Below are 17,429 nucleotides of genomic sequence, written 5' to 3'. Positions count from 1 at the left end.
TAAAAGTAAAGCAGCAGCAACATGCCAGCTACAGTTAATACAAACTGTATAATCACCCTGAATCAGCTATTTAAATTAAATGTGCAGGGGTGTGAGCTGAGATGGTGAAGATCAAAGCTTCATAAAGGTGATCAGGATCTATAGTGATTACCTATCTCAGCTCCTTGTCTTAAGACAGGTGAAACCAGGTATCACGTATAGATATTAGGGTTAATAGCTCCACATAGCACAACAAGTAGTGCCCAAAAATCTGGAAGTGAAACCAGAGTTTTCCATTTCCCAACAGATAGCATGAGACACAAAAAACCCACAGGCCCAGGATACTAAATTTTCTTATTCATCTCATAAGACTGTTATATGAAAATCAAATACAGTAACAGCTACGCATTTGAAAAACTAAAAATCATTACTATTAGATGTTAATAAATTATTGCATTTTGAAGCACTAATTATCAGTGAACTATAATAAGAAGATACTGAATTCAAAGTTCCTTAAAGGCGGGAATCATGTATTTTGTGACTCCTATGGTTTATAGTATATTGCCCTTGAAATTGAAGGCATAATTATTTGTTAGGTAAATTAATAAATAATATTAATAAACTATATTTGTATAGTATATGCAAAATGTTTTTCAAAATATTTTCACATAATGAATGAATCTATAAGTCCTTGTAGCAACATGTTTACAAACATGTTAGATCCTCTATACTGGGAGAAACAATAGCAATATTCCTAAATTTTCTGTGCTCTGTAACATTAATTGCAAAATAAGTTCTTCTCAATTAGCATCATAAAGTAAAGCACTGTCCTAGTCCATTAGATGTTCAAGGGAGGGAACAAGGGAATGACTATATATGTCAATAAAAGCAATTATAGAACAGAAAGATGTTGGGATGAATATCCATCAAGTTAGTTTTAGAACACATAAGAAGCATCAGAGTTTTGGAGGGGGGAAAAAAGGCAAAAGTGCCCTATCTTGGCTGAGTAGCACTATTAAATTCAGATGCAGGGTTCTATTTAGCTTGGACAGGTCCCAGCCACAGAACAAAGTCAGTCTGTCTTAGTACCATAACTGAATTCTACAAGTTAACAGCTTTTCATGAAAAGCTGCCATTTCAAAATGTCAATCAAATCTGAGCATAAGTGGGAACTCCTGCAGAAATAACCAGCTGCAGGTTTGAAAAACATTTTTCACTGAAAGTGGAAACACAAAAGATGTTTGAATGGGATCTCTTTTCATTCCTGTAACAGTAGACGGCCATTTTCACAACATCAAGGACAGAAAACAGAGGACAAAATTGCAAATAATGTCTTGAAAGGGCTATTTGCAGGGGTGATGACTGATTCAAGTTACAAATGACAGAATTATTGGCAAATGGGAACTCATTAATATGAAATTGTTTGTTTCTCATTAACTGATCACAGTCTCAGACTATTCTTTTAATTGCACTTGAATGATTATGCCATACAGAATGAAATGTTGCCTCAAGTTTTGACATTTATTTCAACTTCTTTATAGAAATTGATGAGGGTATCACCTGACTTTATGGGGGGAAAATCCACCAATTATAGTTTATGAACAAATAAAAAAGAAACATTATTTCACTTTTCAGAATGTCAAAGATGATAAAAATACCATGCATTAATATTGCACCTTTCTTCCAAGAGAAATTCCCTTATAAGCATGATGTAATAAAGTGAAACTAAATAACAGAGTAGTAAATATGATATACTATGAGAGTTTATATAGAAAGGAGATAGGACTTACTCAGGGAGATGCACATTAGAAAATAACTCTACAGAAGATCTGCCACCATGCTAGACCTCCAGAGGCATAAGATAGCATGAAGATTAATCAGAAAATAACTTTAAAAAATTGTTCCACAACTTGAAGAAAGTGATACAACACAAATACCCTCCCATTTTCTTTTTTACATCACACATTTCAACAAATCTTTTTTAAAAATTTGTTGGCAGCTAATAGGAGAATTAAAGTTCATAGAAATGATGACTCCTCTCAATACCAATGCAATTGTCTGTGCAGTAAAGATGATATCAATGTTGATTTTCTTTTACAGAAATGAAAGGTAAAATCAAAACTAGTTTAAAAGGCACTACCCATACCATAAGGTTCTATTAGAATTTTGGGGGCTCCCACAGTTGACCAATTTTTATCTATTTGTAAGATTTAGAGAGCTTGTTTGAATCTTGTTTACTTATTTTACCCCATATTATTGTCACTTAAATATGAAAACAAAAAAAGCAGTATTTAGAAAGTAGACTTCCCAACCCCAAATAAATGCTACAAACTGTTCAAACCAAAAAGTGCTTTCATATGGTATGAGATAATTCAGGGACACTAGAATCTGTCTTCCTTTACTTCATAAAAAAGTTCAATTTCTCTCATTTTCAGAAATTTGGACTTTCTGTGTTTTGTTGACACAAATGTTAACACACATCTATCCCAAATGCAGATTTATTTAATTTTAGTAGGTATGGTCTCATTAACATACTTATCTCTAGCCCAAATTGTGATTCCCTGGTTTCACTCACCTTTGTATACCTGAGAATTTCTCTTGGGCTCAGACTCAACAACAGCAAAGCCTTCAAATAAACATCTAACAGTATTTGTATATAAAATTAAGCAGAGATATAATAAATCTCACTAATCTCTCTTAATCTTTCCAAAAGAGCTACACTCATGTTCAGCTATATACTACACACATTCTCCATTATAAAGAGAAAATACATCCTCTTTATCTGAATGAGTAAATGAATTCAGTTTTAACAGATGTTTCCAAATATGTGATAGTTAAGCCTTGGCACAGTAGTACCTTTTGCTTTACTTTAAGAACTTTTTCACTTAGTACTACAGCATCCATAGGTCTTCCTAAGAGAGCATCCAATATTTAGTTCCGAATGCTTTTAATTCTTGTGTTCAAACAGCTGTATGAGGTTGTAGAGCTTGTTTAAAAAAAAAAATTGTTGGGCGGGGGGTGGGCATGAGTTGGTAACCAGTTGTCACCCAAAGACAACAGTTACTTTTACTGGGGTATTACAAATGCAAATGGTTAATGTGGTATAAACTGTACACTAGATTTTAGTTAGAATGTCTAAAGCTATTACACAAGGCATTCATCTGCGTTCCCTGTTTATGGGAATGAAATATGTAGTCATTTGAAGTCCACAATATGTATACTGTGTTTGTAATAACTGCAGATTTTACAAGCACATTATTCTTTCCATTAGGATTAAAACATCACCGAATAGCAATTTGTGAAAGAATTCTAGCAGGGCCCCGAGCCCAGAACTCTGACCTCTGATGAGATGCTTGGCAGCAACAAACTCCGAGTCTAGGCAAAACATCTGGTTTGAGTTAGACTTCCTGAAAAAATAGCCCCTGTACTGGGTAAACTGGTATTCACTCAGCTTTGTATATATACTTTGACTGACTTCAACACTGCTATAGGAAAAAAGAGAGAAACGGAGAGAGAGAGACAGAGAGACAGAAAGAGACAGAGAAAGACAGAGAGAAAAGTAAGACTCTACTAGAATGCTTGTCAATCACGACAGATTCCTTGGTGGCCTCTCTAGAATGAAGTTCTCTTATTAGCTAGAACAGTCTTTCCTTCCATATTCCTTGAGTATCTCCCCCCACATTATAGCATAATAGAATGTAGGATAACTTCAAAGTAAGTCCAGACTTTTTATTAGCAAACACAACAATACATTACTTTTCTTTTAATCACTCCAGAGGAGGAATCACTGGTTAATTTTGACTTCATTCTGTTTACATATATGAGGGAAAAAGATAAAACAGTAATGTTTTGAGGGTTCCTATAAATTTGGTACATACTAAAACTCCAAAAAATTAAATAGCTTCTAAATAGTGTTCCTTTCTTTTAAATGATAAGCTTACTGTAGTAAATGTTTATTAAGAGGTTCTTTGAGTTTTTGCAAATTTAATAAAAACCTCAATTCAAAAATGATTCTTCTAATATATATACTAGAGAAAAAATGCTCTGGATTAATATGGAAACATGAAACAACAATTTGGAGACAGGTCATTATTTAAAGGTTCTCCTGCCCATTTTCACATTCTGATTAGCAGGTTTAGTAAGACAAATGTGGAAATCCATCCACCACAATTAACAGTTCATTTAAACTCATCATAAAATTGTTTCACATTTTTATACAGACACACCATCTTCTGAAGCACAGTTCTTAAACATCAGACTGAAAATGGCCCCAAACTATGAATGGTGCTAAAAAAGAAAAGGCCAGCGTCTAGGTGAGCTGTTTTTTATAGCCAAAGGTTAACGTTTGGACCTAACAGAAACATAAAAGCAGGATATTCCAACGCAGTACTCCCTACCTTGACTGTGATTTGATTTGAGTTTCTAGTAAAAGCAAAAATATAACCCAATTTATCCCACTGTCAATGTGTAAGATTAAGGTCATATGGGATAATGATTTGGAACATGATTTCAACTTTGAAGGACGTGGGAGAGTTCTGTCATTCTCAGATGGTTGGTAAATTGCCATTTCACCTTTCTATATATCACCTTAGTTTAATTATTACCTTTGTGAATAGAAGTAGAAACTAATTTAAATTTAGTCTTTTGAGAGAATAGTGTGGAAGAGAATGCAAATTAATAGCTGTACATTTCTTTAGGTACAAATTTACTTTTCTGCCCAGTGGCATTTCTAGGGACCCTACTGAATAGTAACATGTTATAAAACATCAATATCTTTCTTCAACATGTACCAGCATTCTGCAAACCCCACTTTTACCTTACTTCAGGGAGCTATTCAGAAATAACCAAGATTATTTACGCCCTGCTTAAAGATTAAAAATAAAATCTTACTGACCAAACTCAAACCAGAGTCTGCTCGAAGTTCCTCAGAACCTCATGAGACACATGCACTTGTTTGTCTACTTGCCACAAACAGCATGGTTTTTAATGTATATCACAACTATTATTCAGCAAATTATAAACTTTGTACTATCTCCACATTATACAATTTTTAAAAATTCATATTTCCACCATCAAGTCTTATCATTTCTATTATAATCAGAATCAACAAAATAATCATGCAAAATAAAAAATTTTGCTTCTCCAAACTCTGTTTCTTGAATTCATAATTTACATATATTTTAACATAAAATGTTCCTTTGCCAGCTTTGAGTAAAATACCATATAGCCTAAGTTCAGCACTTCCTTTCTCCACACCCTTGCAGCCTTCTTTTGTACACATACCATAAACGCAACCCCTCTACATTCCTTAGCTCACTCTGAACTGAAATGTTTCTCTAAGATATTCATTTTGACACAAAATAAAAGGTAATAACAATGTGACAAAACTTCTCATTTAAATGTAATTTTTGAGAGAATATATTGTGAAATAAAATGCAGATTGATAATAGCAACTTTCTGTAAACACACATTTACTTTTCCACTCAAAACAAGGATAAACTAAAGCTGTCGTGTTCATCTCAGAAAGAAGGCAGAGGCATTTTTTAAAACTGTGTAAAAATGCATGCAGAATTATCATACATGTTTATACATAATCACACTGCAGGTATATGGTAATAGACTCAGGGATAAAGTTTTTAAAAATAACCATTGCCTGGGATGCCTACATAAATTATACTTGAAAGCCTGCTTTCCCTTAAACCTGACTGTGAAACAATCCATATTTGGGTCAGAGCACAAACATAAATGTACATGACTTGACACCTGTAGTTTTTTCATTTTGTCTGATGATGATAAAAAAGAAAATTATTATCATAATTCTGAAGGCCACTCAGATAGAGAAACCCTCCAAAGTACAGGGAAGAGGACTCCTCTGTCATCCTCCTTAGGACAGAAGTAGCAAGTAAAACACTTTCTTCCTGATACAGCTTTGGAATATATGTAGTTCAATCCTGAGAGTACAGATCCAAAAACTGAGTATGACAATGAATAGTAACAAAAAATAATGGTGGTGATTTTGTATTCTGGTAGTACTTTTATACTGGAATTAAACAGCAAATTTGCTTTCCAAAAGGCATAAAGAGCATTTCACTGCTAACTCCCCGCATTTTTTAAAGCTATGGCCACAAAGACACATTTATAAAATAAGCCCCCACTTGTTAAAACTGTAACACTGCCACCATCACTAGAGTTTCACCTTAGTGACTTAAATAAATATAAATAAAGTAATAAACACTATATGTTTTATAGAGTTCTATGAACCAGCAAAAAAAAAAAAAAAAAAAAAAAAATCACCTTACAAAATAACCTCCTGGCAAATGCAAAAGAAAAGCTAAGTTTGGTTTGCCCATATTTTCTGAGTTCCCAGAATATAAGAAGCAGCTAGGGGAAACCTAACTTATTTAACTGAAAGACTTTTACCTATTTCATTTTCCACATTAGCCTTTCTGGAAAGCAAGGGGAAAAAAGTATTAAACAGGAAAGGATGAAAGAAGTAGAGAAGAGCAATCAATGTAATAAAAAATATCTGGGGGTTTAAAACTAGATATCTTTCATAGTCTAGGTTTTAAGATGACCTTGATGGAAATCTTTCTATTGACTGGGGTTAAATATTGAAAATAAGCTCTATAAGAATCAGACATGATGGCTTGCTATCCTAAGTGGTCAAAATGTTCAGCAAGTAAGTTACTCACTTTGCTTCCTCATCAATTAAGTGATGGTAAAACTCTTCATGTTACTGCTGTCAGATTGCTTGTCAAGTAAACTGTTTCATTCAGAATTGAGGAATAAAAATTTTAATGGCTACTGTCATATGAACAACTTTAAAAAATATATAATTTCATACTTGTTAATATACTAATGGAGATTTTGTAAAGTTTGAATATAATTTTCAAGTCATCACCTGTATAATAGCAATAACAACAATACTTATTTTAAATAACTCCAAATTATATACAGTTGAGTAAATTTTAATTTGTTTTCCTTTAAGGTCTTCTAAAGTTGAGGCCAGCATGCTGAAGAAAAATATTAAACTATCTATAACCCTGTGTCAACATATGATGCTACTGGGAATGGTAAGTGAATTAATTTTCCAAGGAAAATTAATTACTTATGACTTACAGTTGTAAAAGCAAACAACGTAACTCTGGATTAGGGCACATTTAATTTCTGTTTGCAGTAGCGATTAAATTAATTTCATATAATTCATGGTATGTAATAGAAAGCAGAACAAAAATGAAATTCTAGACAATGACTGACACAGAAAAATGTATATATTTATGAAGCTGATCCAAAAATAAAGGTCATGGGTATTAATCACTGGATACTAAAACAGTAATTTTAATAGCTCTATAATAATGGATTTTTAGCATAGTTTTTGAGAAAGCTTCACCGAAAAAAGTGTAACACAGAGAAACAAGATAAAAAGCTGTAATAATAGCCTGTGACATCTCCTAAATTTCTCCCTTCCCCCCTTAAAAGGCAGCTGGAATAAGAATTTGCACATCTTTTCTTTATAACAATAATTTTTGTCCACATAGATTTTGGGCAGCTAAAATTTAATATACCATTAAATAATTTGGGGATGAAGTTCTTAAAATTACAACTAAATTCTCTTCCCCTGACACCAAATAGTAAAGTGCTTCTAAAATGGATCATCTGTGATTCATTTGATCGAATTATGTACCTGAGTACTACTAAGACAACAGATTTTGGCTAATAGGGCCCTAAGAATATATGCACAGCTGCACATATAAAAATACTCATCTTTACACCCCACCACATCCTACCTGTTCCAGTTAAGCCATACATAACCTTTTAATTTTGGACTCCAACTTCATGGTATAGTTCATGTGTTAAGATAAAGAATTAAGTCTTGCCCTGATACTAATTGTAATTAAATAGCTTAAAGTAGCTATTAGAAAATGAAATGTCATTCTCATGGTATATTAAAACACACATGCAAATTCAGAACATTTCATATTCTGCTAATGATCTTAAGTACTGACCACTAGCCACCTGGTGAAATCATTGTTAGTCAAATTCCCACTGACGTTTGGGATCATCTGGCTATGAGAGATCAAGCAATTTTGACACACTCTTTTAAAGTAAACTATTTCTATGATTTATGCTTTTAGAAAAAAGTATATGTGGATTTCTAATGAAAGATAGAGCATAAACACATGCAAATAGAAATAAAAACTATATATATATATACACATATACTTTTCTCAAAATTTTACTTTTTACAAATTTTAAAGTATTCCCTTTTGTAGTCACACCGTCTATAACAAAAAAGCACTCTTCCCACATTACTTTATCTTTAAAAATACATATTTATATAGAGAAAGACTATCATTTATGTAATGCCTTTGAGATCAAAGAGAAAAAAATTACTAAAAATATTCTAAATTCCATTTTAATCTTAAACCTATCAAAGGAAGAAGAAATTGTTACATTACTTTGGAGTTTATGAAAATAAAAATTCGTGGCACCGTAGTTTTTAAAGGGGTGTTTTTTTGAAGTAACTGCACTGTGAAAAGATTCATTAAGAGAGAAACTTTTCCATTCCTAGAGAAGCTGCGATTTAATCATGATTAGAAACCCTTTTTGCTCTATTTTGAAGAATAAAACTAAATGAAGCAACAGAAACCTCACCTTTCTGGCTTGTTTTCTTAAAACCCAGGGTTACTCTTATTTCAAAATGGACCTCACTCAGCATAATCCAGATTGAAAGGGGTTTGTTTATAAAATGTCCTCGATAGGTTCTCTTTAGGGTAAGAGGCACATTCAGCTTTTTTTTTTTTTTTTTTTTTCAGCTAGTAAAGCTACCCAGGAGGCTGAAACATCACCTTGGACTCTCAGAATTTAACTTTCCTTTCATTCTTGGCTTCGACACTGGAACAGGATTGTAAGAAGACAGAAAAAGAAGGAACAAAGGAACAAAACCATGTCCTTCCACACCAAAAAAAAAAGTCTATCCTGCTGCCCACATCAGTGCTGCCTAACTACACTCAGGAAAAGAAAACAAAGGAAAGAAAAGACAGAAAAAGAAAAAAGGAAGGAAAGGAAGGAAGAAAGAAAGGGGAAAGAGGAAGGAAGGAAAGAAGGAAGGGAGGGAGGAAGGAAAGGAAGGAAGGAAGGAAGGAGGGAGGAAGAGAGAGAAAATGAGAGAACACAGAACCCTTTTCTGATTGGCAGTAGTCTACAAGACGGGGAAGTTACACTGAAACTCCCTCATTAGAAAACACACACAAGACACCCTCTACATTCCCTCAAGCCTGAAATGAATTTCAGAAACCTCTTCAGGCATCTTTCTTTTATTACAACCCACATTCATATTTCAGTAGAATCACTACAGGGGAATCACTAATTTTTTATCTAAACTATGACGTTTTGGCAAATGCTATATAACCAACTATAAATCTACAACAAGCCTCAAATACTAAAGACTTGGTAATTATATGATGAGAAACAGCTTGATTATGGGTGAGGCAAGGCAGGCTGTCAACAAACAAACAGCTGTTTCTTATTGACAATCCATAACCAGATCATGCATCCCAACCAAGTGAGGAGTTTGTTTCTGTTGTGTTTGTTTTTGACTGTTCTACCCTCTTCCCCTCCCACCTCCAAAATACTGAGTCAATTTAAACATTAGATGTGAACCACAACAGAAGAATCAGATATGCAAGGATAACAAGTAAAGCACTACAGACTTACAAAACATTCTCTAGGTAATAACTAACAGAAGTTTAAAGTGTACTTTCTAATTCAACTTCAAATGCCTATCTTTCCCTGTGCAACACGTCCTGTCATTACTATTTATATGAGGCAGCTCAGGCAATGGGCCTGTTTCCTCATTCCTGGATTATGAGCACAGCAATGCCGCCACTCTGATCCTTTGTTCTGGAAGTTTTCCTTGCAGATTCTTCTGTCCTCCCTTTTAGCAGAAGGCAATGAACATGCTTATACCTGCTAGTGTGAACTAAATGACCTCTAAGGTCCCTTGTGACTTGAAATTAAATGATTCTAGGAATACTTGAGAAGCTCAGCATATGAATAAATAATAGAAATAAATAGAACCTTAACACAAAGGTTTAAAAAAAAACCCCACCAACATCAATGGAATCTGTTTGATAGTTCCATCATATGAAATAAAATGCACCTTTGGGCATTTTCATATATATGTGAAATATATATGTGAAATATATATATTCCTTTTAACATTCAGAAACCATACAGATAACCTTATTTTATTTTCCAACAAGGCATGAAGAAGTAAAAATTAGTTTCCCAAGGTCACAAAGCAAATGCAGCTAAACCAAAACAAGACCACAGCTCCCTTCGGTGAACTGGGGCTTTGTGTTCCATTTCACTGAACCACACTGAAATGAAGAAAGGACCAGTGAGAACGTTTACACAATTTCAGTCTAAGGTAAGTTCCCTTTAAACACACCCTGAATTATAACTACACACCTGCAAGGGGGGGCATATGTCAAAGAGCATAGTTATGTGCCCTAGGTATGACTAACCAAGTATTTTAATCTAGAATCCAAATTTCCTTTGCAAACTTAATGATAAATACAGAATTTCTCTACAAGAAGAGAAATTCTCCTGTCTCACTCTCAACTACAGTGTTCCACTTTATTTAAAACCACGTCCTTACCATAATTTTTAAATCTCAATCCTTTAAAAAGTAACCAAACCATGATGAAGACAAATGCACATGGTGTCAAACATACTGTCTCTTGGAATGTGCAAAACATGGTTTCATTCTACTAGTAAGGATACCTGAAAGTTTGAGAAGCCCAACCAATGTCATTAAAATTAAGTCTTGCCTACAATCCAATTCCTTTTAAAATTAAATTCTTACCATAGTCTGTGACCATGGATGGTCATAACTAATCACTGTGGCTGAATCAGTCTCAAAGTGGACACGTTCTCACCAGGACTGACAGCACGTGATGACTAAATAACAACACAACCAGGGGTGCCAGTGTCCCCTCCCAGTCCACCCTGTTTACATAAACCACAGGCCTGGACCTCCCTCCTCTACACTGTCTCTAAACTATACAAATAATGTTTCTTCTGGCCTTTGCCAACTCGCTGGGGAAGCGCTATGAGGGAATGACATAATTTTTAGAGGAAATTTAGGGCTCTGAAGAGATATGTGGTGTGTCACTCCAAAGAAGCAGAGAGAAAATATAAAACTGACTGTCATCCTTACTTTCATAGAGCCTTGTAATATGCCAGGTATAAAATGCTTTAATGAATTCTTATCAGTTAAGACTGATTGATTTCTGAGTCCTTCTGTTTGTAAGTGGTTGACACTTGGCACATCTGGAAAACGAAGGGGTCTTTCAAAAATACTGCCAGGAAGATGACCTATTTTCCATCAGGTTCACATCACCAGATGATGCTGGATATGGCACAACTCCAGAGAAAACAACCTTTTCTTGGTCTCTCAGTGGCTGTTGCTATGAGTATACAAGTGCTTTATACCCCAAAAGCTTATCAGGTGGATGGCTGTTCTGTTAATTTCCTTCTAGAGTGTGTGTACTTCTAGGTGGCATGATATCCTCACCTTCTCCCATAACCACCCCCCACTTCCAAACAAACATTTGTCAGAGACTGTTTTACCTAAGATTGATTTTCTTTTCTACTACAGCATTTGTTTATAAATGCATCCAACAAAAGGGAAGAACAACAGGTGCTTCACTTTTTCTTAACTCATATCTGATACCAGATAGCTATCCTCATCGGTGGAGGGGTTAGCAGATTGACTTATTTATGGAGTTCTCCTCTGAGGTATATGTGGGCTACCTGGAAACCGTAAAGATGTTACCCACTTCCCTAATACCCTAACACATGAGCCCCTTTCTTTTCTCCCCCCCTTCTTAACTTGCAGAACTATTTAGATCATTCACATTCATTAAATACCCAAAATAAAATAAAGGAAAAAATTTCAAGTTTAAAGTTGGACAAAAACCTTACAGGGGAAAAAAAGGAAGAAACCATTTTGTAGATAAACTTCATGCTCTGGTGCTGAAAGTTAAGGTCCACAAATCAAAAAGCAGTCATTTCTACAGAGCTGGGCTTTTCCACCGCTCTCTCAGTGAATCACACTGTGGTTAGTTGAAAGTGCTGTTCACATAATAACTTAACCACCTCATTTCCTTCATCACCAAAATATACATAGCACCCCCATACAGATTTGTTTTAATAAAAGTAATAAAGCAAGCCCAGAGGTTATGGCTGTTATGACACAATCACACCTCTGAGATTTAAAAACACTCACTTGCACATCATGCCTCAAAAAGTCTTTGCAATCCGCCCTCCAACGAAATCTAACTGCACTCATACTCTCTGGCCCCATTTATTCCAAATAAATAATGAACAAAAGCCTTGTATATGGCAGGAGAAAATTCTCCCTTTCAGTTATACATTTGAAAAGAAAATACATCTTTTTTAATAATACTGTACAATAAACAGCTTGGGTAGCCTGATCTAGATTATTAAAGAAAATATATCACCAGAGGGACTTCCCTAGTGGCACAGTAGTTAAGAGTCCACCTGCCAATGCAGGCGACACGGGTTCAAGCCCTGGTCCAGGAAGATCCCAGATGCTGCGGAGCAACTAAGCCCGTGTGCCACAACTACTGAGCCTGTGCTCTAGAGCCTGCGAGCCACAACTACTGAGCCCACATGCCACAACTACTGAAGCCCACGCGCCTAGAGCCCACGCTCTGCAACGAGAGGCCACCGCAATGAGAAGCCCACGCACGGCAATGAAGAGTAGCCCCCACTCACCACAACTAGAGAAAGCCCGGGCGCAGCAATGAAAACCCAACGCAGCCAAAAATAAATAAATAAATAAATTTATTTTAAAAAAAGAAAGAAAGAAAATATATCACCAGAGTTAACAGTGCACAAAGAAGGCAGCCAACTAGCCTACTATCTCATCCAAAACCAAAGATATCTTCTAAAGTTAATTGTTCAAAAAGAAAAACAACCCGTGTTTATTTCTGTGGAAGTGAGAAACAATCTTCATTCTATATAAATCCAGGCAAATTAGTTTTTCTTACCTGTAATGCTATTTTAAATTATTGAGAAAAACCCAGGGAAAAAGACCTCTCATCGATATAATTTTTCCTCAATACAGACCTTTCTCCTTAGAACTCCTTTCCATGATCACCAGAAGAAAGACATTGTAACACAACTGTCCACAGCATAAGAGATTTGCTGGACAAATGTGCCATGAGTGAACTCATACCATAAATGAACAAGGCCCATTTTCCTGTGTCTGCACCACATTACAATCACTTTGCAGACAGTTCATTTCTGACCTAAATTCTATCAAACTCACAGTCCTTTCTATAGGATCATGCATTTAATGCATATTATTACTATGATAATGATGAAGACTTCCTCTTGAATTTAAAATATAATCTTACTAGTAATTAAATTTATCTGTGCTATTCTCAAAGCCCACGATCAACACCCACCTCCAACACACATATTTAGAGGAATGAGTTGATCAACATTCCTGAACAATATCAGATATATAGAACATAGTTTTTAAATTCTCGGAAGTGGCCTTCCTAATATTTACACATTTTATTTCTCTTCCCAATCGCTATAATTATCTAGCACAATCCTTACATTTGAGTTTTCAATAATTCTTTCTAATATGAACATTATTATATTATACAGATAGTAGTGTTTTGCACTGAGTAAAGAATTACATCTCAGGTTCTCTCTTTAGTATGCCAAACAATTATCCACACATAATTATATACAAATATTCAGCAAAATATAATAGTAATATCTATATGAATGCCAGAATTAAACATCTTTGCAACAATCGTATTTTTAGTCTATAGGCTATCCATCCACGTACAACCAATATCAGACCTAACCAGTATACTAAAAACCTCCTTAGAGCTCTGTGGAGAACAAAGATGAAATTTTAAAGAATTTCCATAAGCTTACATTTTAATAGACAATTTCACTTTAAAGGAAAGAGTCTATTCTGATGAATTCCATGGCAACAAAGATTTTTCTTTGATAAGGATATTATACTGTATTAATCATAGATCCTTAGAAATACTGATTTACTAATTTAATCACAATCAAAGAACATTCCTATATAAGTGCTCCCTCTGATCTGTCCCGGTAAAAATTATTTCCATAGGGAAAAGGATGTGTGTTGTTGGGAAGAAAGAAATGAAGAGATACGTGCTATGAAGACTAGTTCTTTCATCCCCAGCAATCCTTTACATTCCACAGCCATTCTCACTCCACATGGCTATTCTAATGTTCTCTGCTCCTTAAGTTCTCGCTTTTCCCGAAAAGAGATTCATTAAAAAAAATACTAGTAACCAACATTTCAAGTTTACCAAACAAAATTTTTAAGTGAGAGGGTATAAAATTTTATGGTGCGTTCACAACAGAGTGAAAAATATAATAAGTGAGCAGCTATACCGATAATCTACCATTCGTTCATTGATTCAGCAAATATAATACTTACTGAGTATCTATGTGTGCCAGGTCCTGGGAGCTGTGGATAGAGGTGGAAACACCTTGTCCTCATATGAGAGTTTACATTCCATTAGAGGAGAGACAGTAAACAAAAGAATACTATGATTTCAGCAATCTTAAAACTAGCAGCTGTTTCTTTGGGGTGGGGGATGAGGCGTATACAACAGTAGGCTCCTACTTCAAAGAGAAAAAAAATGTTCAACCCCTCCCAGTCCTGCTCTCTTCCACTTCTTCCCAGTCACCCACCACCCCAGGAGCTTCTCTCTTCTGAACTCTTGTCCATTTCCTTCCTTAGCCTATTTCTTAGGTAAGCTGTGGGTGTCATCTCCTCAGGCATCTAGCTTCCTCTCTCTCTAGCATCTTCAACTTCTCCCTCTCTGTTTCTACTTCCTTCCTATAAACATTTAAACACATTTAAATCCTGACCTCCTTTGAAAATTCTCTCCTTTAAAGATCTGTATATACCTCTCTCTAAGTGCTCACCTTTCATTCAGTCCTCAATCTACTTCTGACTTCTGCCTCCACTACTCCAATGAAATTATTCTTGTTAGGGTCACCATCAACAATAAAAAATAATAAAACATGAAAGACACATTTTTAGTTCTTATCCTACCTTTATTTTTTTCAGTGTTTTACAATATTGATTTTTGCTTCTCAAGCTCTCATCCCCCTTAGATACTGGCATGTCCTGATTTTCCTTCTACATTACAAATACTGTAATGTGAATTCAAAACACCTGGAAATCTTGTTAAAATCAGATTCTGATTCAACGGGTCTGGGGTACGGCCCAAGAGGCTTTCAGTAGGGTCTCTTGCTACTCGAAGTATAATCCTCAGACAAACAGCACTGGTATCACCTGGGAGTCTATTAGAAACGCAGAATCTCAGTCCCCACCTTAGACCAACTGAATCAAAATCTGCATTTTAACAAGACCTTGTGAAGGGTTTTTTTACATTCAAGCTTGAGAAGCATTAGAGACCAGTGGTTCTCAAACCTTAGCCATTAAAACACAGATTCCAGTGCCCCACCCACAGAATTTGTGATCCTATATGTCTGGGAAGGGGGTGCAAAAATTTGCATTTCTAACAAGTTCTCAGATGATATTGATGCTGCTGGTCCAGGGACTGTACTTTAAGAAGCAGTGGTTCTTAACCCTGCCAGTACATTAGAATCACCTGTGGAATTTTAAAAAGTTTGTTGATGTCTAGGGCCTACCCCAGACCAATTAAACTAAAATATCTGGGGAGGTAGTGTAGGCTAGGATTATTAAAAGCTCCCTTGCCTAATCTTAAGGTTTCTAATTTAGGTAATTTAGGAGTCTGTTGGTTGTGGGGGTGTAGTGGTGAAAAGAAAATAGTATAGGATGAATGCTAGTCATATTATGGTAACATTATTACAACACATTATACTATAACCCCTTAAACATCTGTTCTACCCAACTCTGTCCTGTAAATAAACACTAGAAGTTATAACAGTCTACAGGTTTGTCTTAGGCCATGTCTCTGAAATGACCATTTCAGGTAATGGAGCAAAGCAAATAATATTTAATTCTTAAAATTCACAGAGAAGAATCCAATATTTGTGAAATGAAAAAATATAGTGTTAAAACTCTGCATTAAAGAGTATTTGATTTGCTGTGAAATTAGTCTTAAAGATGAAAATTTGAAAGAATATTATGAAGAGAAATGTAACCTAGTATTAAAAGTATTTTTTCATTTTCACTGGAAAATGAAAATAGCTTTATTATTTTTCTGGTTACATAAATCCTTACAGTAAAATACACACACACACCCCAACGTATAAGGCAGAAATTAAAACCAACTGAAAGCCAAAGTTCCTGAGATAAAACACATTTATCATTTGACCCAGCTTTCTTGCATCTTTTTATAAAATTTGACTTACTTAACAAAAAAGTTATAAAGTATAAAGGACACCAGGTACCCACCAAACAGCCTAAGAAATATAATATACAGTTGAAACTCCTGTTATACCCCTCCCCGTTCCCATTCCCCTCCCATCTCATGCCCCACTCAAGGTAACCACTACCTTAGATTCCAGTACTTATTTCTATATTCTTACTTTGTACATTGGTATTCATAAATAGTACACAGTATTATTTTTCATATTTAAAATTTTTATACCAATCATAAAATACTATACATATTCTGCAACTTGCTTTCTCTCTTAATATTGTATCTTATGAGGTTTATCCATATTAATATAGGTAGCTCTAATTGGGTCATCTTTGCTCCTATGTAATATTCTACCATCTGAGTATACTACAGTTTTATTTTCCTGTTTTCCAGATGAGGGACATACTGTTTCCAAATTTTTACTACTATAAATAGTGCTTCAGTGAAATTCTTGTACATGTCTTCTTGTGCACATGAGAGAGAGTTTTTCAAGGCTATAAATATCTAGCAACAAAATTAAGTTGAAGAGAATCCCAGTCTCTCAATTTACTAGTTTCCAGTTGCTCTCCAAAGAGGCTGTGCCAGTTTAGACTTCTACAAATAATGTGTAAGATTCCCAATGCTCCATATTGTTGCTAACATCCAAACTGTCAGACTAACTTTTGACAACCTGAAAGGTTTCCCATCATGGCTTTAGTTTGCATTTCCCCAATTATTAATCAGAGTGATAATTTTTTTCACATTTTTATTTTCTGTGTGTGTCTCCTCTTCTGTCAATTGCCTGTTCACGTCCCTTGCTATTTTTCTGTGGAATTGTTTTTTTCTCTTAATTTATAGCAGATCTTTATAAATTATGGATCCTTTGTAGGTTTTATGTGATGCAAATACCTTCTCCCTGTCTGTGGATTTTCTATGTACTGTTTTCTGATTCAGAGATGTTTTAGATTCTAATGCAGAACTTAAAAATCTTTTCCATTATGGTAGGTAGTACCTTTAGTG

General features: G+C 34.9%; 1 protein-coding gene and 1 long non-coding RNA gene across 7 annotated transcripts in view; both read right to left on the bottom strand.

Annotated features, from left to right (window-relative positions):
* Window positions 1-17,429, bottom strand: part of LOC125960907 (uncharacterized) — an 840,695-nt gene that overhangs the window by 105,595 nt on the left and 717,671 nt on the right. The gene's annotated exons all lie outside the window — the stretch shown is intronic.
* The window catches only part of SRBD1 (S1 RNA binding domain 1), a 231,045-nt gene that overhangs the window by 74,462 nt on the left and 139,154 nt on the right, over window positions 1-17,429 (bottom strand). For 4 of the 6 annotated variants that reach the window (XM_033419145.2, XM_033419146.2, XM_049696370.1 and 1 more), the window contains exon 17: window positions 14,507-14,536. The exons of the other annotated variants lie outside the window; for them this stretch is intronic. In XM_033419145.2, the coding sequence (XP_033275036.1) occupies window positions 14,507-14,536 (30 nt within the window). The remainder of the gene's footprint in view (window positions 1-14,506; window positions 14,537-17,429) is intronic. 6 annotated transcript variants of the gene reach the window in all.

Source organism: Orcinus orca, chromosome 13 (assembly GCF_937001465.1).
Source record: "Orcinus orca chromosome 13, mOrcOrc1.1, whole genome shotgun sequence".
NCBI classification, from domain to species: domain Eukaryota; kingdom Metazoa; phylum Chordata; class Mammalia; order Artiodactyla; family Delphinidae; genus Orcinus; species Orcinus orca.
This window is presented reverse-complemented; position numbering and strand designations above follow the sequence as displayed.